This window comes from Limulus polyphemus, unplaced genomic scaffold (genome assembly GCF_000517525.1).
Source record: "Limulus polyphemus unplaced genomic scaffold, Limulus_polyphemus-2.1.2 Scaffold3, whole genome shotgun sequence".
In the NCBI taxonomy this organism is placed as follows: Eukaryota; Metazoa; Arthropoda; class Merostomata; order Xiphosura; family Limulidae; genus Limulus; species Limulus polyphemus.
This window is the reverse complement of record NW_013665613.1, coordinates 137,488-162,120: the sequence shown is the minus strand read 5'-3', so window position 1 is coordinate 162,120 and position 24,633 is coordinate 137,488. Positions and strand designations below refer to the sequence as shown.

Here is a 24,633-nt window from a genome sequence, read left to right as displayed (position 1 = left end):
ATTACCTATTCAAGCCGTCTCCAGCCATTATTAGTCTCAAAGTGGGTTCCTCGTCATCGAATTTGTATCCAATAGTCTTTAGTGGCGCCATCTTTCGAGTCAATAAAGTAACGCAACAGAGTTTAACAGGAGTATGGCTGTAAATGCTTCAGACATCTTTGATTAAATTTAAGGCAATAATAATTTAATTTACAATACCTCTTATAGGTATTTAGTAAGAGCCAGTGTGGACCTTATGATATTCTGCTAATAAATAGAGAAGATTCTGTTAAATAAAACATCATAAATAACAGTACACAGTATTCCCTAGAAAATATATCACTTATTTGTTCCCTTAACTCTTCAAATGGATTGTTTTCTGAAAGGAAAGAAAACATAACAATAACAAATAAAAACAGTTCATTTTATTTAGTATTGAACAATCTTACAGAACCACCAGATAAGCCTCAAAATGTGAAGGTGGTGTCATTTACCAGTAGAAGTGTGACATTGTCATGGTTACCACCCTTCACAGGAAACAGCCCAGTACTGGAATTTAAAATACAATGGAAGAGAAAAGAAGGTATTGAAATCTTAAAGTCTTGAATTACATAAATTCGATTAGTGCTTTGATAAGTCATTTTATTTTATTTTATCATTTTGATGTTTCAATCTACAAAATATTATTTTGGTAATAATAATAATAATAACGTACAAACTTCAAGCAGTGCTTTTAGTGTTTATAGACTAAAGTAATTTTGTTTGCTTATTCAGAAAGAATCACAATTATTGTAATTATTTGAGCTGGTGTTACTTGAAAAAACATTCAGTTTTTATCTTTCGATTAAAGCTCTAATTAAGATTTTATTCCTATGTATATCTTTTGTCATGTTTATTATATGTTTAAAAAATATTTGTACTAATTACAGGAAACAAACTGAGAAAATCATATCCCTTAGAAGCATTACCTCTAACACAATCTCATGTTTACTATATTTTCGTCACTTCATCAAAAAAAAATCCCCCAGTGGGACAGCTGTAAGTCTTACAACGCTAAAATCCGGGGTTCGAGTCCCCTCGGTGGACTCAGCAGATAGCCCGATGCGACTTTGCTCTAAAACAACCAAACTTGTTTTATATTGTTTTTTTCCAACTAGAGTGTTTATGTATGCTATTTTATGGTCGTGACAGGAGATTTTTACCGCTTTAAGCTTTGCCTTTAATTTTATGCAGGATGACAGAATAACTCGCAATGACATTTTTCTTTTGTTATAGCTACAATTGAGTATAACTTAGATGTATTATAAGCTTTTTCTGAATCTGTTCTTGTCTCAAAATTACTGAATAAAGTTAGTTATCTGACAACACTTGTTTCCAATATGTTATGAACTAGGTGCTGAGTTAAATAACTTGTTTTTGTTGTTAAATGAAGGTAATTTAATATATTTCTGCAATATATTGGTTTATTGATAAGTGATGACGATCAAGTTGTAATTATTATGTCATGCAAACTGAGAGATCATTAAACTTTTAAGATCCACATTCTGTAGATTCGTACAGATTCTCTCATTAGAAACTTAACTTAAAAACACTTTAACAATAACAGCACCATTGATATAATAGGAAATGTCATTATAGCACCTTAAATTACAGTTAGGAATGTTATTTTAGTTACTATCTTTGAATATAGTTACAATATGTATTCATAGCTTCTTAAGTGTTAGTAAAGCCAAACTAAATGAACCATTAGAAAACTTAAATATGTTATGAATTCAAATAAATAATTAAAATGCAATTATTCATGTTTATTTGATTTTAAACATTACACATTACTTATATTATGAATTCTTTCGGTAAAAAAAATAGCTCAAGGTGTTTTGAAAATACGAAAAATTGTATGAGTTATTAGAAATAGCAGACCTAATGTTTCAGAATTGTCTCTATTATCTTATCAGTCTTCGTGTAAAAGTTGTTTATTTTTTAGTATATCATAAACTAGTGTAGCCCATAGAATTGCCGAGTTTCAGAATTTAAGTATTTGTATTTTTGTATCTATCGCACAGCTACTAAAGATCCCTCTGATTACTGGTCGCTCTTATGATCAAATGACCTGGAAGGATCAGGTAAACCCTGGACCTTTACATCCTTCCTTGGCTGTTGGTTTAGTTCTTGATTGTCGTGGATGAAGCCCACATCAGGTCTCCTGTATTATTCGACCCGGTAACTAGGAAAACCCGTTATTACATCATGCAGCCACTGTATGCGCGCTACAGTTGTTGCTACTAAGGTTATTTGCAGCCGTCCCTAATTTTGAACTACTGACCAAAGGAAAGACAATTAATCAGAGGCACGCTACTGCCCACCATCCACACTAAATGACTAAATATTGCTCACACAACTTGAAGAGCGTAGAATATGTTGTGGTATCACACGGATGTGAACTCGCAACGCAGGCTCCGAAATCCAGAGCTCTACCACAGAGGGGAGGGGGAGCAAATAACCACGGTGCTTTGCGCCATAAAATCTCAACCAACCAAATCTAACACAGGTCCAACCTGTGTTTTTCAAGATTTAAGAATTGTATTTCATAAATAATTATGTTTAGGGACCCCTCGTAGAACCGTAACAAATCAGGCTCCAGGATCTATGGGTTTGTATTTCACAAATTGTTCTAACCTAAGATCTCCCCACAATGCCACAAAAAGCCATGTTCTGAACCTACGGAATTGTTATATTAATGATATGACGGAACTACCATGCAATGCTACAAGAAGACGGACTCTAGGATCTATATCTATTGTGTTGTATTTCATAATTAGTTATGACTGAAGGTATTTGATACACTAGGATCGAGAATGTAGAAGTTTGCAATACCTCTGAAGAAATTGACACTTGTTGTTTCTTTAAAGTGAACCAAATTAACTGTTATTATTTAAGCTGATATTATTTCATAAACAGATGTTTGGCTATATCTTTCGATTAATTCTATAATTGAAACTGCATTCCAAGGTTGAAAGAAGAAATTGCCTAAACAGTAAGTGAGGATAATCTTTATTTGCCCTTAACTATTTTCAGCGAATAATAGTCTCAAAGTGGGTTCCTCGTCACCGAATTTGAATTTATTTTCAGCGAAGTTGTTACTTTCATATCCTATTAGTTAATTGCAATGGTATATCTTACCTTATCTTCACTAAACACTAACGTAGAAAACACTAACAAAATGTCATTTTCTTCTAGTAAAATTATTGCGAAGTTGGCCAAATTCTCGAAAAAATAATTAAGTTGTGTTTCTATTCTGAATTCTTAGCAATAATTTCTTTACCAATTAATAAGTTTAATATTTAAAGAAGCCACAAAGCAAATATGGAATTAAAAATCAAGCAAATCACTCCATCACTCTTTTCAATTATACCTTATATATAACAAAGTGTATAGTTTTCCCAGTGAAACAAAAGACTAAAATATTGCTTATAATGTGCTTTAAAGCTTAGAAAACTAATAAATTTCACACATTTAAATTATTAAGTTAAAACAGAGACGAAAATAATATACGTAAAGGCCAAGAACCTTATATTAGAATATTTATACATATATTTCTTATGGTTAGTTGATCATGAGAAGTCAGTTAGTCATAACTAATATATATGTATATGTGTGTGAGTGTGTGGAAAATATTTTGAAATTTGGAGGTTACTGACAAGTTCTTTTTTTTACCATCTATAATTTACATTATGTAGAAAAAGACTGATTTGTTTCGAAGGATGCTGCTCCTTCCATTGTTTATGTACTAAATGCTTATAATTAATTTTACATTACCGACAATGTTACATTTATTTATATATCTTGTTTGTTATTCCTCATTTGAACATTCGACATGGTTTTGTCACGATAATATTAGTTTCCTCAATATTTCTTTGATCATCAATGTATTTTATATGGTGACTCAAAATCACATGTTATAATCAGAAAACTCAAGAGGCATGAGTTTTTAAATGATTAGTTGACTATAATGATCTTGATATACTAAAGCTGTTTGTGCATAATCATCCTTTAAGCCATGTCGTTTGGTTGTTGTTAAACACAAAGCTACACAACAGGCTATCTGTGCTCTGCCCACCATCGATATCAAAACCCAATGTTTAGCATCGTAATCCGTAGACTTATAGTTGACACACTGGGGGGGAGGAGGGAGAGAATTTGTAGAAAACGTAATAGTTAATGGCTTTTGGGATATTGGAATAAGTATTACAATTTATTATTAGATATTTTGTCATTTTTATGCAAAACCCAATAACTACTATTCCAAATAAACGTATTTACCTATATATGTTTCAGATAGCTGGCACCAGAAGTCATCTAATTCCTCTGTTCGTGGAAATGATACAACGTTCACTCTCTCAACTCTCTTCCCTTTCACAAGTTATGAATTCCGTATCTTTGCCGTAAACAAATTAGGTTCAAGTCAAGCTAGTCAAGTGGTACATGTTAAAACAGATGAAGAAGGTAACGAGAAGCTTGATAGCTTAATAATTAACCCAAAGTCCTTAAATAAACACGTTTTTTAAACGTTTATTAACATTATTTTGATCGCTTCTTTCTTATTATTTTTAACACAGCTCTTTAAAAATTAATAATAAGTAAGGCAACGTCGTAACTGCATTTTCTTCTTACAGACATAAATGAAATATATTTTCTAAAACTTATTTCTCTCATGTTTTTAAAATATTTTTTGTGCGTTAGTAGTCTTCAATAACATTCATGAATTTAACAAGTTATTTCGCCACTTAATAAGTTTTGTCTAATTTAATTTAACCGCAAATTTTAAAGCTTTCTTTTTCAAGAGATCATCTCCGAGTAGTAGATTCAGGCCTAACTGATTTGGAAAAGAAGTAATGTACATATATGATGATTCGAATTAATAACACGAGATATGTACAAGTTAGTCAGATACAGTCTCATTATCGGGTTGATTTTTGTGTTGATCTAAGTGAGTAGTTTGCTTTAAATTGAAGTTAATTAAGTACATTTTTACCCTTCTATAAGTGTTATTTATGTCACTGTTTTCGATCACAGTTTTCAATCTTGACCCGTAGTGCCTACCTTATTCTTCGTCAGTTGTAATGTACTTCATTGTCTAGAAAGTGGATATTGTTCCTGTCAGATTCCTCGTTCTACACCTTTTGATGTTCACTGAATGCAGAAATAGTTTGTGTTTCATAGGAGTTTAAAGTTTGTGTGTGTATGTTCCTGAAAAAATCAAGAGTTTGTCAATTTTGTTTCATCGACAGATTTCCTCTCACAAGCGCTTTTTAAGGAATAGAAAAGTTTTTGTTGTGTTTGATTTTATTAATATTTGTGAATCTTTCTTTGAGTGTTTGTATTTGTTGTCTTTTTGTGTCTCTAAAAACCTCATATCATGTTTTTGTTTAGCACGATAAGAACAACAGCCTTAGCTATGTTTTACACAGTGTGATCATCTGATTAAAGCATTTTAGTGCTTGTGTAACAAACATTTTGCTAGATCAGTTATTCTTATTAGATGGTCAACTTTTGGAAGACTGTTCTGGAAGGAGTTACTTCATTGCGGACAAACTGTGGGTAAAATTATTCTAGAAAAGCTCTTATTACGAAGCAATTGATGGTAATTATCTGATTAACTCCAAGATATTCAGTATTGCTTGTATGTTTTCTGTTTTTCTGTATGGGAAGATGATATCATCTTTTTTTTATTGTCAAAGAAAGGTAGTTTCTACTATCGTCTATTTAAAAGCGGTACTATACGATGAGAAATGATTACTTATGTGTTTTAGAAACGAATCGCACTTTTTCATTTTTACAGACGACAAAATATCTTCCACACATCACGATTGTTTAAAAGGTTTATAGTTAGCAAACGATAATGCAAGATATCCTAGTTCTTACACAAAAAATTCACCAATAAAAGGGGATAAATCTGTGCCCAATTGAGTTCCACCAGCCATTTTATGAAAATCATTTTCGAAGAACAGTTACAAGCTTATTTTTTTGTTTCGTTGTTAAGCACAAAGCTACACAATGGCTATCTGTGCTGTGCTCTCATGGGTATCTAAACTCAGTTCTTAGCGTTATAAGCCTTCAGCCTTATTGCTGAGCCATTGGAGCGCTAAAAGTAAACACACACAGGTTTCTAGTAGTGAAATTATTTAACACACGTTCAGGTTGTTCGTTGGACACGGAAAAGTTGTTTTCTACTTGAGAGCATGTCTTTGTTTATAGGTATCTTATTGAACAATGAGATGAGATTAAATCTAGTTAGAATATGTATCTCTTTTATTACTACATCTTTCATCTCGGTCACCGAGTTTTTTAGTTCTTCACAATCAGTTAATTTTTATCAGGCAAGTGTTTCAAGAGAGTGTGGCTGGATGCTTTGCTGTAATGTTGGTCGCACTATTGATGAAACTTAGGATAGATCTAAATAAACACATCTGTTTTAGATAATCCATAAAACTGTGAGGCATTCTAATGAAGTTTTTATATGCTATCAATGTTTAGAAACCACTATGTTTTTCTTACTTAATATTGGAATAGGGAAATAACCAGATCCTAGCATAAAAATTTGCTGCATCCCGGATGCCATTAATAATGTTAAATTCGAAGTTTTGTAGGAAGACAATGCAAAGTTAAACCTTTTTTAAGTAAAACGACGCTCTCTTGAATGACTTCTTTGTTTGAAATATTAATAATTTTTGGTTTTGCATTATTACCGAGTTTAAATAATTCATCTCTGTTGGAAAGGTTTTTTTGCGACTTCATTAGGAAGTTGTTGATTTTCTGATCTTTAAGGTTTGTAGTGCAGGTTTAACCAATATGGTTGTTGATCTGAGCTATGCCCTTTAGGTGTTGACATAGGGGTACGTGAAGCTCCTGCTTCTATACTTTTCAGCATGGTCGTTGTATATGACCCAAACGAGGATTTCATGCGAGAGCTTACGAGAGTTATATCTTTACTTCGGCAGCAGGAAAACAAGAATTGCAATCTTTAAACATTGATGCCTTTCAAAAATTCTACCAGAATGCATTATAGTTTTACTAGTTACCTAATACCCCACAGTTTCATAAGCATCACTACATAGAATACAATAAAACATCTATCCACCTTCTTGAATCACATAGTTTATGAAAATAATTCTTATGATCAAGAACTAAAAAAAAAAACATGGTTACTAAGAGCAAAGAAGTAATGATTAAGTTCCGTATATTTTATACAGTTCTGTGTGTCTACTTTCTATTTTACTTTGAGGAAAATTTTTTTACAAAAAGATTGATGAACAGTAAATGGACTCTCCTTTATATATATATATATATACTATTGTGTGTGAACTTTTTATGGGAGATCTAGAAATATGTTTATTACCTGCTATCTACAAACTTCTTAAATGGTTGTAATGGATGGAACACTTTTATATTTTTGTATCATCAAAAGGAAAAATATATAAATGGGTTTCTAGAAGAGTAAAGCAATCAGTGCTCATTGATCTAACTAGAAGATACCGGGCATTCTAGTAATAAAATACCTATATGGAGCCTACAAGCTTTACGCATTATCTCTTAAAACAATGTTACCATCCACCTGGAGGTAAAGAAAGAATTATGATCTGCCCAACAATAAGGGCTCCTGAAATGTGTCACCCACAATGTTTTCGACGTTGAACTTAAATACATAAAAGCACTCTGAAATAATTAATATTTATTCAATAACATTGATTTTTCGACAACAAAAGTCCTGTTTAGACATACACCAAAATGCAACCATCACACAAATATTCATGAAATCCTACCATTAGCCGTTTTTTTTTGTTTTTTTTGTACCTGAACAAATCTCTGGAAAACATTATAATAAAATTTTACAAAAGCAACCACAACTTCATAAAACAACTGACAAAACAGAAGAAACTTACTTCCAAACAGTGAGAAGAATAATGGTTTACGTGGCTTAAACTACAGCTGTAGGAAGAAATATATCGGTGAGTCAAAAGCACCATCACTCAGGAACGCGTACGCTCATAAACACACATACAAACACAAGCGATTTCTGCTGCTTGCCAGTAAACACATAATGCTCTGTACAGAGGAACTTCACTGTAACAAAATCTACAATGTAGACAAAGAGGTACATTATAATCGACGAGGAATACAGAAGGGCATTATACGTCAAGATTAAAAATCGTGGTCTAAAATTTTGTATGATTGTTGGATGTAAAAGACTGTTCAGTTTAAGAGTTATTATTTAGTTTCTTTAGTGATTTAATATTTAGTGATTATTTGGTTTTCATAACAAGAGTGTTAAATGTTAATTATTTTAAAAGCAATAGTTATGAAAAGTTTTATTACGTAACTCTCTACAAGTGAGTATGTGTATGTATAATTGTTGTACTAGGCTTTTGTAATATTGTTGACGTCATTTTACTAAAAACTTCTAAGTTTTCTCATTATGTTTAATATTGTTATTACTAGAAGGCTAGATATTTCTAATTTTTCTGTCGCGTATTATAAATACGTGCAGATACAGAAAGTTTCGAAGCTAGTGGAAGGAAGTTAGACTGCGAGAATGTCAGTTTAGCCATAACTAGCGATTCCAAAATGCGTGTTTTACAGTTTGTATTGTAATAACAGTGATAGTGAAAAATAATTCGTCTTGTTAATTGGGTTCTAAGGCAATTGAAGCAGACTGTGTGGATTTTTGATGTAAAAGAGAATTTTCTAAGGCTCTGGATAAATCTGTGGTAACCCACAAGATAATGTAACTGAATTTATTACTGACTGTATTATGATAACAGAGGAAAGAATAAGAAATAATTCGTCTTGTCAGTTGGGTTCTAAAGTAATTGAACCGGACTGTGTGGACTTTTGACGAAAAAGGGAATTATTTAAAGCTCTAGATTCAACTGTGGTAAACAATAGTGTAATGACAATTTGTACATACATTTGATTTTGTTTTGAATATACATATATATATATATATATGTAAACATGTGGATTGTGTGCCGTCCGTTTATTGTTCACATTTAACACTAAAAAGTCACAGACACCTACTGTAAATAATACATCCCAATAAAAACGTGACAATGATTGTCAATAAAGCAGGTTTAGAATCAGCTGTTTGTGGGATATACTGTTAAATGATATTTTATAACCATTTTTTATCAGTCTTTGTAAAGGAACCACTTTAAGCTAATATAATAGTAAATCTAAAACCAACGATTTATAAGCATGATGAAGTGGTTATATTTTGGAAAACATACTGTATGTTTCGACTGGACATTGGTCTGTCTTCTGAATATTGTAACATCAATTAATATACTAAACTAATTCTCATTTGAATAAAGTAATGTCTTAGTTTACGTATCTTTAAGAAGATTTAGTTGTAATAGTCTGAATTATCAATAATGTAAGATATATTTTGTGAACTTCAGCACCTGGTGGGCCACCCATAGAAGTTGAAGTTGAAGCTACAGGATCTCAGTCAATCAAAGTGACTTGGAAGGTGAACGTATTAAAGAATAGTTGATTTTTATCATATATAACGACTGAGTACTAATTCCTAAAATGAATAATATTCAGTACATAAATGATACATATAATTAGAACAAATTCGAAAAGACATAAAAACTGATTTCTATATCACATATGCCTTTTTCTTGCTTGAATTACATTACACAAAGTAAACAACCTTACATGCTTCATTATTACTGTTTATTTCTGATACAAAAGTGTCCATTTGTAAACCATTTTAGTTAAAATATTTTAATAGCTTATTTAAGTTATTAAATAAGTTATTTTCAAAACTATTACAACTGCAAGAAAAAGAATCAGTAACTAAGGTATGCTACTATAGAATTGAATACTTGCTGTCAAAAACAGCGCGTCACTTGTAGCTGATTGGCTGCATACCATGCCAACCAATACAAGTCTATTTATGGTACAAAATGTATGTTGAATTACAGAGATAACAACAGGTTCCAGTTTCTCGCCTATATAAATACTTTACAAGAAATTTACTTACTTCACAAAATAATATGTTTACATAAAGAAATCCACCGGTAAATTAGAGACGGCTAACGCAGATAGCCCTCGTGTAGCTTTGCGCGAACTTCAAAACAAGCCAAACCAAAACATAAGGAAATATTAAAACTTTTGAGCAGTTATATAGGTATTTATAAATGTTTTTGTTTCCTGTACATTTAAAAACTTACCAAGCAAAAGCACAATGCGTATTAGACAACAACAGTATTAAAGAACCGACCATTGTTAACTTTGAAAATTCAAATAAGGCAGTTTCACACAAATAAACATATAAGTGCAACTGAGAATAATTTTTTTTATGTGTTACGTAGAAACAAATTCACGTCACGTCACTGGAAAATTGTTCAGTTAATTGTACATACTATAAAAGCGTTGTAAATCTGTCGTATACAACTTTCTTTTGTCTTTTGATTCATTTACTGTAATATACAAATTATACTAGTGTGGTTATTTTAGAACTAGAAACTTCTTAGATCTAATAATGTTTTATAATTTTCAATTTTCTTTAGCCCCCTGCTGAGCAACTTCTATTTGGTTTTCTGAAAGGTTACTACGTTGGATACAAAATAGCTGGATCTCTTAATACCTATGTTTATCAGACACTAAAAATAGGAGATCCAAATTTCAGAGAAAAAACTCGTCTCACCAATCTAAGACGCTTTACAAAATATGCAGTCGTTGTTCAGGCATTTAATAGTAAAGGAACAGGACCAGCTTCGGAAGAATCAATAGTACGAACATTAGAAAATGGTAATAATTAATATCTAACTTATATCAACTTAATGATAGTTTCTTATGTGACTTATTTTGAATCATTTAATCATAATCCCTCTTTCTTCAACATTTAACTGTGAACTCACTTTATTTGGTATTTACAAACAACCACACTTTGAATTAAATCCAAATTAAAATTATATACCTGTAATTTTCATCAGTCTTCAGTAAATTCATATTTCCTAAATGTATTGCTACTGGCTTGAAACCGACAAATATTCATATTCTTGGCACCATGTTGTTCATAAACTTGTAACATGTTTCGAAGGTTATGTATAGGTTGAATGAAGTATTTCTCGTGCTTGCATCATGCAGGATTTAATTGAGCTCATATAAATGGTAATAATACTGAAATAAAATTATTTATATTTTCATGATTTCCAAGTGTCAAAGTCGTTTTGGTAAAACAATGATAATAGCCTATGAAATCTCACAATAATTCCAACTTAATCCCTTGCAGTTAAGGTTAATCCAACAAGAAAATTGCTTTAATGCAGTGTTTGGAAAAGCTATAAATTCTCAACGTACTCAACGTTAAGTACCTAAATATTGATAAAACGTGGTTTATTATTTTGATTACATATACACAAACAAGCATATATATATATAACTCTTTTTACAATTTCGTATCGGCCTGACATGACCTGGTGATTAGGGCACTCTACTCGCAATCTACTGGTCGCAAGGTTGAATCTCATCATCGAACATTCTCGCCTTTTTATTCACGGGGGTGTTTTAATGTAGCAATTAATTCCACTATTCATTTAGAATACCCCAAGTGTTGGCGGTAGGTGGTATTGACTATTTGATTCCCCTCTATCTTATCATTTGTAAATCAGGGATGATAATCGGATACATCCCTCGAGTAGTTTTGGACTAAATTAAGCAAATAAACAAAACAGTTTTGTACTTATCTAATTATTTCATGTTATTTGAGATCTAAACTAATAAATTGTTGTTTTGTGTATATATTACATATTTGAGATTACTTCTCCAGGTATAACTAGTCTTAGACTTTCTACGTGATTCAACTTTAGACCCTTATTAATAATTGGTTTCATATGGTTTCATTTTCAGATCCTCCTGCACAACCTTCGTTAGATATATTAGCAAGTACATCTTCTTCAGTTCATCTTTCATTTAGGAGAAAAGATCATATTAAAAATAATCACATTTCTGGTAAGTTATTTTTATAACATATTCTGACTTTTGACCAATCGACTGCTCAGAATTGAAATTTAATATTTGGTAATTACCATTCATCGTGTTCTGGAGCCAGTTCTTTAACCAATTTTACAGAAATGGATGAATTGATAATTTTGTTAAAATTTTAGTTTTAATAGACGTTTCTTTGACACATATATATATACAGTCTATATACACACTAATATACAATCACCTACATATTGCCATTTCTTCTCAGAACATTGTCATTTAGGATTACGCATCGTAACACTATTGATACAACCCATGAAAATATTTTTATACAACTATGAATAAACGGTACAATTGGATTTTATTATATTTGTAATATTTTTGATATGTAGAAATGACTTACTTTGTCTGCATTCAAACTGCAATAAAAATCTAAAAAAAATTATGTAATTAACTATATTTACTTATTTTTGTGAGATATTTCAAATATCTAAACAACCAACGTTAAGTGGACCTCACGAGATTTTATGTTTACGGCAGAAAAAACAAAGATAAATGTATGTAATTAGAGAGTTAGTATTAGTGTTATAATTTTTACCTTATTTATAATATTTGTAATATTGTTCTAATAATTTAACATAGTTTAAACCTTTTCTGGAAAATATTTTAAAGCAAATCTAGTTATCTAACTATACAAAAGGTAGCTTATTTATTAATTTTCTTATGTGGTTTCAACTACTGTATTTCTGTTTATATGTTTGTTTTCCAAACATATTAATCTATACTTATTACAAGTATATATAGAATATTTTTATCAATGTTGCTTTTTTTTTCTATGCTGCTCTGTTTTCCTTACAAAGTAATTAAAGTAACAGAAACATTTACCGGTGTTGTTTATGTACAATACGTATTAAGACAGAACCCTAAATAAATGTTAGCTAAAAATATCACGCACCCATACTTGAAAATCTCTCCTACTCTCCTACAATTACTCTGATGCTCAACAGTACATCATTAAATTATCTGTGATAAATAAAATTTCATCAACAATTACTGAATGTAAAAGTAGTACTCATATATATTTATTTTAGATACAGCTGTTATATAATATAAACTTATTATTACAGAATACAAATATGTAATTATGTTTCGACCTGTTTTAGCCAAAATAAATATTAAAGCAATTACAAGTTTTAGATAATATTTCGTGACTCGAGAACAACCCTGATAGTAGGGTATTGTTGAGTTAATTAACGAGAATATAGTAACTTTTATGTAATAATGTCTACCAGAAGAGCCGCTAAAAAAATCTACCTGAGGCTGACATAATCTTGTCGAAACGTCGTATATCTATATATATAAAACACAAAAAAATCTGTGTGTCTGTCTGTTTGTACGTTATATAACTATTCCTAGGTCGCTGGGCCAATCTCAAACAAACTTTGTGAGAATATAATTTGGAACAATGGGTATGTTAATTGGGGTTAACAATCCCCTATCCCCATTATTGCTGTTATTGAGCGTTTATTATCTTTGACGTAAGTTACATACATTAAGAGATGGCGCCACGTCCTTAAACACCCCCACACACATTTTCTATAAAACAACATACACACATTGTGAGGGAAAGGGCACTCAAACGTCTTATACATTTCAGACAATGCGCTAGCAATCTCTATGGAAGAATACAATGACAAATAATGTTCGCCACTATTACAATACTACATAAACTTAGCTGAAGTTTCTACTCCAACAGCCAAAATAAGGCTGATATGATGAGCTGTTTCTTGAGTTATACCCACTTCTTACTTTGACCCGTGACCTTTCAATTTTGGCTCATAAGACACTTCTGCGACCAATGACCGTCAATTAATAAAGCACATAAAACACTGTAGGAGGACATTAAGAGCTGGGTGTTGAAAGCAGGTAACATAAAGCACACCTACCGCCACTACAATTGCCGCTACCTCTTCCTACAAAGTCACCCTGATCCACGCACAGTGTATACCGTATTTTAAGTATACACATATTTAGTTTTTTAAAGCTTATACAAAACGTTTGGTAAGGTAATAATGAATACCGTAATAATATGTTATGTCATAAATAAATTGTGTGAAAGTTATAATTTTTGCGTTATTTATCAAAGCATCCACCGCCACATTATTTTAGTTCACAACATGGACAAAGGACGGGTACCTCAACTTGTTTATAATAAATTTTTCTCCAATACCTAGACAAGCCGTCTCCAAATTTTTAGATTACATTGGTGTTGTATTTGTATGGATAACTAGTTTTACGAATTTAATAGTTACAAGAAATTTTGTGTTTGATGGTAAGGTTTCTGAAAATATTTCCTATTTTGTCAGTTATTTCTGGGATGTAAGCTATACAGTAGTATAACATTTTTTTGGGGGCGTATCATTGAATTTTGAGTTCTTAGTTGGATGTATAGTGTGGTATTGATTGAAATTTATGTGTGTATTTTTTTTTAGTTTATTTTGTTGAAATTTCTTTAAGTCAACTAAGTGTTGTTTTATTGGATTAATTTCGTCACTGAAATTGTTGATTGAAGATATAATGTTTTTAGCTGTGTTTTTTTAGTACGTTAACTTTTTGTTTTTGAGTCATGTGCAAAATCCCAGAGGACCTAGAAGCCTGTATGAGTGCTTTGCGTACATTTTAGTTTTCGAATATGCATGAAGTTGATGCAGTTGTAAAAAAATAAGTCTATGTTCTGCAGAAGTCAATTCCACAAATGTGTCGTTTACATAACTATCTGTACAGTGGTAGGTGTAAAGCGGAATTGATTATTTGAGTTTCGATCTGTGTTATAAAATTGTTTCGTAGAACTGGTGAAAGGAGTCAGCCATTCTTAAACCATTGACTTATATAGTTCTGGTTGTTGAACAGGAAATTTGTTTTAGTGATGACAAATTGCAGGAGAACAGCTAGTTGGTAACTTGAGATGTGTAATTTAGGGTTTGGGTCTTTGACGTAAAGTTCTAAAGCTGAAGTTGTAGATATTTTTGAAAAATGAGTCAACATATGTTACAAATGTGAAAAGTGTCTATGGTATATCTTTGCCGAAGTTGTAGTTAAATGACTCATAGGTTAATATTATAAGTCTCAGTGGGCAATCAGGTCAAGGATTCATTACCATCAAGTGAGTTGCTCGACATCAGGTTTATAATTTTTTAGTTACTTTTACTACACAATTATTGGCGAAAATCCATATTTTTTTTTAAACAAATAAGAAATCTTTCTCCAAACCAAACTTTTATTGTTATAAGCTCTTAACTTTACAACTGAGCTAGCTGTGGTTATAATAAAGGCTATAATTTGCGTATTATTTTTTACAAAATTAGTGTATTATCAAGTACAATAAAACAATTTAGTTACAAAATATTGGTTTTATATTACAAAGTCATTAGCCTTTAAATAAGCATTAATTAACATATTTTAAATACTCATTATAAATATATCTATTATTTTCATGTGGTATTCTGGTTTATGTTTGCCAGGTTATATTTTCAAGTAATTTATTCTCTTTCTTCGTGTTTGATTGTATAACAAATGCTATGTAGGCATTATTTTGATAAACAGTATAAGAGCAGATTTGCGGTTTTACTTGATTGTTGATGCATATTTTTAGAGTGGGATGACTTTTTGCTCTATTTGCTCTATATCCGGAATGTTTGGAAATTAAGCAATTTCCCTTCGCCCTGCTCATAATTTAAGGATATTACAACGCAAGGAAAACATTATATACGCATACACACACATATATATACATGCATACGTTCATGCACAACTATCTGACAAGGTCTGGACAGCAAAAGATGTAGATAATAGTGCTTGCTTTTTTCTTTGATAGGAACTTGAGTGTTTAAAACTCGGAGTTTTCGGAAATTAAGTAATTCCTCTTCTCCCGCTCGTGATTATAACGTATGCATAGTGTTGTAAATAAACAAAATACATTAGTTTTGAAAAATATGTTAATTAAAAAAATTCATACGTACATATCCATACATATCCGTATGTAAACCCACACACAAGTATATACAGGTATGTATGATAAAAAAACAATTGTTTAAAATGAAAATCTATTCAAATTTATTAGAGATTTAAAATACAGCTATTTTGGTTAAGGCTTAGGATTAAGTGAAAATGGTTATTGATACTATTAAATTTAATAATCTAAATAACTGCTCTATATCCAGAACTGGTTGTTAAATTATTGACTCCATAATTTTCTTAAGCTTTTTTTGTGATTTGGAATCTAAGATGTAAAGCTGTATTTACTTTGATAACTTACTCTGATTTATAGGTTTTAGTGTTAAAAACCTATGATAATCTTTTAAATTATATGTATAGACTTAAACAAATAAAACAATCCCAGTAACTTTGGAACAAACTAATCAGTAGCTTTTCTTGAATAGATGAGTTGTTTTTAGATTTTTTCTAATTTGTTTTCAAAGACATTTTTCTTCTTTATCAGAAGAATGATTTTATATTCACACAACTCAACAGGGAAGCTGCTATTTAAGCAATAAGGAATTGCCAATGTAATACTATTTTATACGTTGTTTATATCCTTTATTTTTCTACCCATTTATTGAGTAACCTTTAAGTAATGTTTCGAATTCCATGAAACTTTCAGGGTATCTACTGTACTATAAAGATGAAAGAGAAGAATGGAACACGATTGCAATTCCACCGAATATCATAGACTACAAGGTGACAAATTTGAAGTGCGGCTCTCATTACCTGTTTTATTTAATAGCCTTCAATTCTGCAGGTAAAGGAAAGCCGAGTGAAACAATTAGTGTCGAAACTAAAGGAGTGGGTAAGTTTTAGTAGCAAAAAACGACATATATTTCCGTTCTGACATTTGAAGTAATTATTTTAATATTAATTTATTTCAGAAAATCAGTGCACATGCATTAAATAATTAACAAATACTAAGGCACTCAGATAATATCTAAACATATATTTTTGGTATAAGGTTTTCGATGTGTAAGATTTAATTTTAACAACAATAAAACTAACATCTTTCATTCATCCATGACCGTCTAATCGCCATCTGTTGACCACTTGTATTATTACATGATCATCCTTTGGTACAAAAACCCTTTTTTTTGGTTCCACATTTTCAGATAAAATAAATGTCTTATTATTAATGATATTTTCGTTAGACTTTTGTTTCCATCAAAGACCTAACTTGTATATGAATTCAAAATCGTTATTTTATGTTTTGAAATTTCCCGGACTCCACGTTTCAGTTCCCCGCTGTGGACAAAGCGCAAATAGATAGCCCATTGTGTAGCTTTGTGCTAAAACGACAACAAATGTTTTGAAATACATCATCATTGAGGCAAATATTCTAATTCTCAAAACTTTCTATATATATATGTATATATATATATATTGCATATGCGATGCATCTTCATTAAATTTACATCCGAAGAGCCAGTTGTGGTCATTACAATGAAATACGAAAATAAGTAAACGTAATTCATTACCAAGTGGTTTAAACAGGACTTAATTATTATGGTATCGAAAATATGTTTTATGACTGTAACACCGATTTTAGCCATGGTTTATTTTATTTTATTTTTGCATTGTGAGATAAGGAAAATGAAGTGGAGATAAAATGACTACGGTCTATAAACAGTCTTCTTTTTTATAGCTCCAGTTGTACCAAGTAAGCACTTACTGCTTTCTGTGAACTCCACTTGGGCAAATATCCACCTAGCGGCATGGGGCGATGGGGGTTGTCCCATTAGTTACTTCTCTATCCGTTATAAAATAGAAGCAGATAAATCATGGATAACTTACTCCGATCACATTCTTAGTTCTCAAAAGGATGTTTTCCTGTCGAATCTTACCCCTAGAACACACTATCGGCTCCAGATCGCAGCTAAGAGCCCGGCTGGAACCACTGAAGCCGAGTACTCAATTCTAACTCTACCAGCTACTGCAGGTACGTGCTGTGTATTTCTCTTGAAAACTATAATTTCTATATGTTATTCACCGTTGACGTTTTTCAGATATTTCCTTTATTTTCAAAGAAATACCAGATTTGTCCTAATGATCAATAACGTTTCTTTTTTGTGTAACACTTTAAAGCTCTATTCACGATTTCTCAACTTTGTATAGATATGTTTTAATAAAATAAATGCATTAGAAAAACATAGATTTGCTTTTTGAAAAAATAAAGGTTTAATTAAAGTAACTCCAAATTTACAAAATTAATTTCGATTTATAACCTTTTATAAAATAAAATAACAAAACTCGTAATAAAATACATCTTTCTTTGGGATTCTGGTAGCGATTATATTAAAAATAATAATATAAGAGTGGAATGAAACTATAATAAGCCAGAACACTGATGTAAATGTACACTATTTTAAGTTCATACATTTGTTATTTCTTTGTTTTCTTCTCTGAACATGTAGTGTGAAACATCATTTTATATTTTAGAGAAATATTTATGATTTTAGTCTTAATATTTCTTCAGTGGGTGATAAAATGCCTAACTTACTTTGTAATTGTATAAATGTACTACTAATTTTATCTAGTTCAAAACATTAACTTCTTCTTTTTTTTCTGGAACGATAGCAGATTCAAAATCTTCTGTAGAAAAATTAGGAAAAGAGCATGTGCCATTATACTTGGATCTGAGCATTGTTCTGCCTGTTGTCGTGTCATTAATGGTAGTTATAGTTATTATTACGGTTGTATTTATTATTCTACGAAGGCATCATTCACCAGAGGGCTCCAATAATGGTAAGTGAGAATAAACATTTAGTTTCTTTAACTGTTTTGGCTACTTGGTAAAAATTAATAAAAATATATCCCAAGGTTTTCCCTTACTGACCATTGTGAGTAATTAATATTCAATACATATTTCAACTATTTGGCGCAAAAAGTACACTTTCAATCCAGTGAACTTTTTAATAGCCTTCCAGATATTTTTAAATATACAAAAATTGATTTGAACTACAACCAAATAAACAATCGTATAGATGTATATTGTAAGATTAATCATGTAAACATTTGTGTTTTATTTATTCCTTGGTTTTGTGTTTTTATATTGATTGGAATATTTTTTTTAGTCTAGTAAACGTAAGCTAAAGAAATGCTAAATAACGTTGAAACTAGACAGCTTCAGGTAGAACTGCATCGTGGCTAATCATTTATTTTTAGAATTATATAGACTACCATATTCATTACTGTTACGCTAAATAAAGGCTAACTAACGTTGAAACTAGACAGCTCCTGGTATAAATGCATCGTGGCTAATCATTTATTTTTGGAGTTATATAGACTACCATATTCATTACTGTTACATTGATGATGCATTTCAATTTTCGACACATGGAAATTTAACCTCGTTTTGCTCTCTGTGCGCGACTTACCTAATTAGGCCTGCCATCAAAGTATTATAAAATACACCCTTACAAACTCATTATGTATTTAGTTTGTTGTATCTATCTACCTATCATCCAATCTACACATTTTAAACTTCATTATAGTTCTAAGCCACCTGATTTATGCATCACTGATCCGTGAGCTTGGCAAACGACTGAATATATTTTACAGTTATCTTTTGTCCATCAACATATAACTTATTTATAGAGTCTTTAAGCTCTTAGTTTTTTTTAACTTACTCTTTAATCACCTTTATTTCTCGATAGCATTTTTATTATTAAATCCTGTTCGACAGTTCTTAACACAGAAAAGTGCTTTAGCTTAAATATTTCAACTAGTTCATTTCATTTCATTATTAGTTTTATTTTTTGCAACTAATTGAATAAGATGACTTTTACTGCAAAGTGTTAACAGTACATATATAGATCATTTTTCAAGAATATTTTTAACATTATTATCTTTCGCCATTAAAAGTATACAATTAGAATGTCATTATCAGTACATTCATAAGGCTAAGTTATCTGTATTGTTAAAGTTTAAGCTATTAAAAATTACAATTAACAATTAAAGGTTTATTTTCATATTCATAACTAATAACATACTTTAACGGTTTAAATTTTAAAAACATGTTTTTACGTATTCACTGATGTAAAAATAGTTAGAAAGTTTCTTTCATAAAACATTTACCTTTGAAATTCACAATAATGTTAGACTAAGGTTTCTTTAAAAATGTGTTTTTAATTTTACAACACATCGATTTTCAGTCTGGATTTAATAAATGTGATAGTAAATAATACGTATTTGGTTTAAAAACTAAGGGAGTGAAAAGACGTACTTGTGCATATTTACTCCATATAAACATCTAAAAATAAATTTCCAAAAGTTATATTTACCATCCAAACTAGTATCTAAAATATTTTAACTCTAAGATGTGTTCTTAGTTCTTATTAGGAAAGCCATCAGTTACACTATTTAGGAATGCATAAATCATTATAAAGAAATAAAAATTTCATTCTGAAAGTCTTGATATAGTTCAAAACAGAATAGATTTCTTGGCCTCAAAATATGAATAATTTTCTCTTTGAAGTAAATCACCACTCCGTTTTATAATGTATAATGCGGTAGTAAAACATTACAAAAAATGAATATGGAAATGGTCCATCTCAATAGCTTTTACGATATTATATTCACTGTATGAACTATGTGTAAGTATTAATGTTTATACATAGTGGATTAAAAGTTCGACTCATATTTTGTAAATTATAAAGAGAATTAACTTTTTCACTGACAAAAAGAAGTTAATCGGATATTATGAATTTAAAACCAAAAGTAATAATTAAAGATGTGGCGATACAGCGATACGATTCGAGTATCGTATCATGAAGTCCTGATACGATTCTATTGATACGATACGATTCATATATCTTCATGAAATTTGGCAAGCTTTCAGTAAACATTATAAGTCTTTTGTTCAGAACAAATCAGAATTTCTAATAAAGTATTTTTTTGCTAAGAAAAATTTATCAGAAACATTAAATGCAAAGTAACATAACAAATTAACAATAACAAAATAGATAAACAGATATTAACTTTTTTTATTTCACTTCTCTTGTCAGCTGTCGTTTAGTTGATCAAACCTGAGAATTTGAAAAAAGTACTGTAACGTGTGTAGTACTTAAATAAGACAATGTTAGTAATATAGATAATAAATTACAGACAAGAAAAAAGAAACCGTTGGTAAAACTTCGTATCGCGGCATCAATATCTAGATACGTATCGTATCGACTACTATGATAAGATACGCACCCCTAGTAAAAATCGTTGTTTTTTATGGTATTTTATATTATCTTTATTAAGATATTAAACTTTTAATTTATAATTTATGTTTATTATAAGAGTAAGCAGTATTTAATAGAATGTACGATTTTGGTAAGAAAATAATAAGGACTATAATTGAAAACCATATCACAACCACTTATACTTGTTTACATAGCAAACGCAATAGTGATGTTCATTTTATCATCTGAAAGAAATATAGCATGATCGCACCAATTATTATGAAATTAGGTTTTAAATCATAATAATTATTGTGAATGTTGTCTCCATATAATAATTTTGTGTTATTCTGAAATATTAAAATCAATATCATCAGAAATATATGATGGAACGTATGTATTATCATTAAAAATCTTAATATATACGTATGTATATATTTCATCATAGGTGTAGTTTTTTTTAATGGAGTTTTCGAAAGTTTTAGCACTGAGACATCGCTGTGTAGTTCACAGCTTAACAATTCTGACGTTCGTTTCACATCCACATGGTGCAGTAATTACTTTATCAGATGCTGTTTGCGATAAGTCGCGAAATGTGTTTTCTAGCTATAATCATGTTTTCGGTTGGGATTAGGAGTAACTCTAATATATATACATTACTTACAAGAACTAATCATCATGGACACTGCACATTTACTATACTTACAAGAACTGTCTTGAATTCCAATAAAAATTGTCTTAATGGAAAAAGGAATCCCATTAAGCAAGCTAGTCATTAAAATGTCCTCTCCACCATTGTTATTTGATTTGCATGTAATATTCTTCATGGTTGATTAGTAAAATAACTTTAATGGATTATCTTGTAATCAAATATTCAGTGCGTTGCTTTTCACGCTTGAGCACTGTAATTATTTTTAGTCAATCATTACAAGTTTTAAAAGGAGTCCCCATCCTAATTATCGTTTGAAATTGAAACAACCCTGCAAAGATAAAACATGTGTACTTGAAAAATTTGGATTCCATGAAACTCCAATGTTCAGGATACAAGTACCAGCAGTCAGGTTATACTTTAAACTAAGTACCATAGGAAACAATATCCAAGAAGAATTTCTTTATTTAACCTTCTTGTTGTCATACGATGAGATCTAGAACATTTCTTTGCAATAAGCTAAATGATAAATTATTTATTTTCTCGACACTCTTGTGCTAATTTTGGTTTTAAAGTCACTTTTAGTTGATAGTCTTATGTGACTGTCCAAAAACAGCAATAAGAAAATCTTTATTGTTTGATATGTCATGTATAGGACTAAAATTTTATGGAATTGTTTTAATTAATTAATAACTTTCACAAAACACATGTTTTAGTTTTCATTCGAAGTTGTATTACATTAGAGTGATAAACTTATCTTTCGGTTAAACGTGACGTTTATTTAAAAAAAACATAAAATTCTCTTGAAAAGTAATAATCTATTAATTTATTTATATTAATATAAATAAGGCTTATACTAATAGCACTAGGCAATTTTCACTAAATTAGAGACAACCGCGCTTAGCGTTCAATGAAACTTTATCTTACAAAAATGTAAGAGATCAATTTTTTAATAATATGAGATACTTTTTCAATTAATATTAATTTGGCTATCGAATTTTTTCAGAGATTTTTGTCATTTATGTGTGTATCATAATAATTGTATATAGATTTGGAATTTTCGTTGTATTAATGCTTTTGTCTTGATACTTTATCACTAAGTTATTAAACTTTTTAATATTATCATGTCTCACATGGCTAGCAACATTATAATTATCTTGTTTCTCTGTGAAAGATTTAGAAATATATATATAAAATAATATTTTCAAATACAATATTCAAAGGCAATTTTTGTTCGTTTAATATGTGGGTATTTTAACCTAACCATTTTCAAATATCATCTATTTAGACAGTATTACCTATACCAGAAGAAAGTTACAATCTCAAGATGCTCTAAACATGATTAATTTCAACCATAACTTAAAAGAAGGCCTTGATTCAATGGAAGATGGCGCCACCATTTATTATCCCGAACCTTATGCAACAACTAAGTTATCTAGTCATGAAGAAAATCAACTTAGTGAATCAGTAAGTTGATTTTAAGTTTATTATATGTCATGATTTTATCTGATTTAAATAGCATGTTATATTATTATATAAAATCAATTGACTTACAAAATACCTGCAAGGTCTATGTGAACAAGTACCCTGCCTCTCCAACATTATCCGGCCATCCCTTGAAGAAGACGTAGTGTAATCAGCTTGCTCAGAAAGGGAGCTCAGTGGTTTTAAATACAGAGACATAACACAGAAATAAATTGGTAGTTTTCAAGTGTTGTAACGATACCAATACGTGATGAATGAATTAAAGTTGATAGATACTACTGGAAATATGGAAAGTTTTCGATACACAAAATATTTAGTCTCGCGTGTTTTATTGCGCTTAAAAACATTTAATATTATCCAGACCAGTGCTTTAGGAAATTTTCAGGTATGCCTGAAACACTGTCAAAATAAGACGTACTTTCATCCTTTAGTACTTTAAAAAGTGTCAAACAATACAATCGTTGAAATACATGCCCAGTGACTTTCCTATGATGTCAGAAGTAAACTGGTTTCTTCTGTGTAATCAGTGCAGTGTGCTCTCCATTATTTGGATACTTTGGAAAGCCTAGGATAAACAAACTGTACAAAACTCTAAAAACACTCAGTATTGTCATTACGAATGATCATGAACTCTGCGCGAGGTCCGTTACTCCGTTCTTAAGCTATGACTGATTATGGGGCTGGAACAAACAAATAAATAAATCTACTGTGATTGAGCTTTGCCAACTGTGAAAGAGTTACTTCTGGGTACTAAAGAGTGGGCTGTTTTCTGCACAACTAGACGTGGGAGGTATATCTCAAGTGTCTACACCTCTAAATGTACATGAATATACAAAAATATATCTACCGAATTCGTTTCAGGGGCTAAGGTAAAAAAGCTTATCAACAGATCACTTGTTTTGTTTCAATAGAATAATACTTTACATCACAAAGACAGTGTGACCAGTACCTGGTTTCATACAATAATATCGATATCATGAAATTGCAATAGACGCATGCTGAAACATAGACGAGAACAGGGCTTGCAAAATAGCTGAAATTATTCAGGTCAGGGGCTCTGCTACACTATAGTAAGACATGTCCATTAAGACCATACTCTTTGATTAACTAGATGTCCGGGATGGTTTTAACAGGGCAGTATATATAGGTATAGTATTTACAAAATATTTACTGTGTTTATGAAAATACAAGAAAACTGAATTAAAATATAGGAGAAACGTCACATAACTGTGCTCTGATGGACTACGCTGTCAGATATAAAAATGCATAGCAAATTATTTGTTTGCTGTTTTTGTTTTTTAAGTTTTTTTTCTTTTA

At 30.6% G+C, this 24,633-nt stretch overlaps 1 protein-coding gene across 1 annotated transcript in view; it reads left to right on the top strand.

Moving 5' to 3' along the window:
* LOC106468317 (Down syndrome cell adhesion molecule-like protein Dscam2) overlaps positions 1 to 24,633 on the top strand; it is a 109,042-nt gene that overhangs the window by 73,895 nt on the left and 10,514 nt on the right. Inside the window, exons 15-23 of the mRNA XM_022399003.1 lie at positions 413 to 562; positions 4,315 to 4,482; positions 9,435 to 9,505; positions 10,554 to 10,794; positions 11,896 to 11,997; positions 16,634 to 16,819; positions 17,663 to 17,956; positions 18,595 to 18,762; positions 23,120 to 23,298. Coding sequence (XP_022254711.1) covers positions 413 to 562; positions 4,315 to 4,482; positions 9,435 to 9,505; positions 10,554 to 10,794; positions 11,896 to 11,997; positions 16,634 to 16,819; positions 17,663 to 17,956; positions 18,595 to 18,762; positions 23,120 to 23,298 — 1,559 coding nt within the window. The remainder of the gene's footprint in view (positions 1 to 412; positions 563 to 4,314; positions 4,483 to 9,434; positions 9,506 to 10,553; positions 10,795 to 11,895; positions 11,998 to 16,633; positions 16,820 to 17,662; positions 17,957 to 18,594; positions 18,763 to 23,119; positions 23,299 to 24,633) is intronic.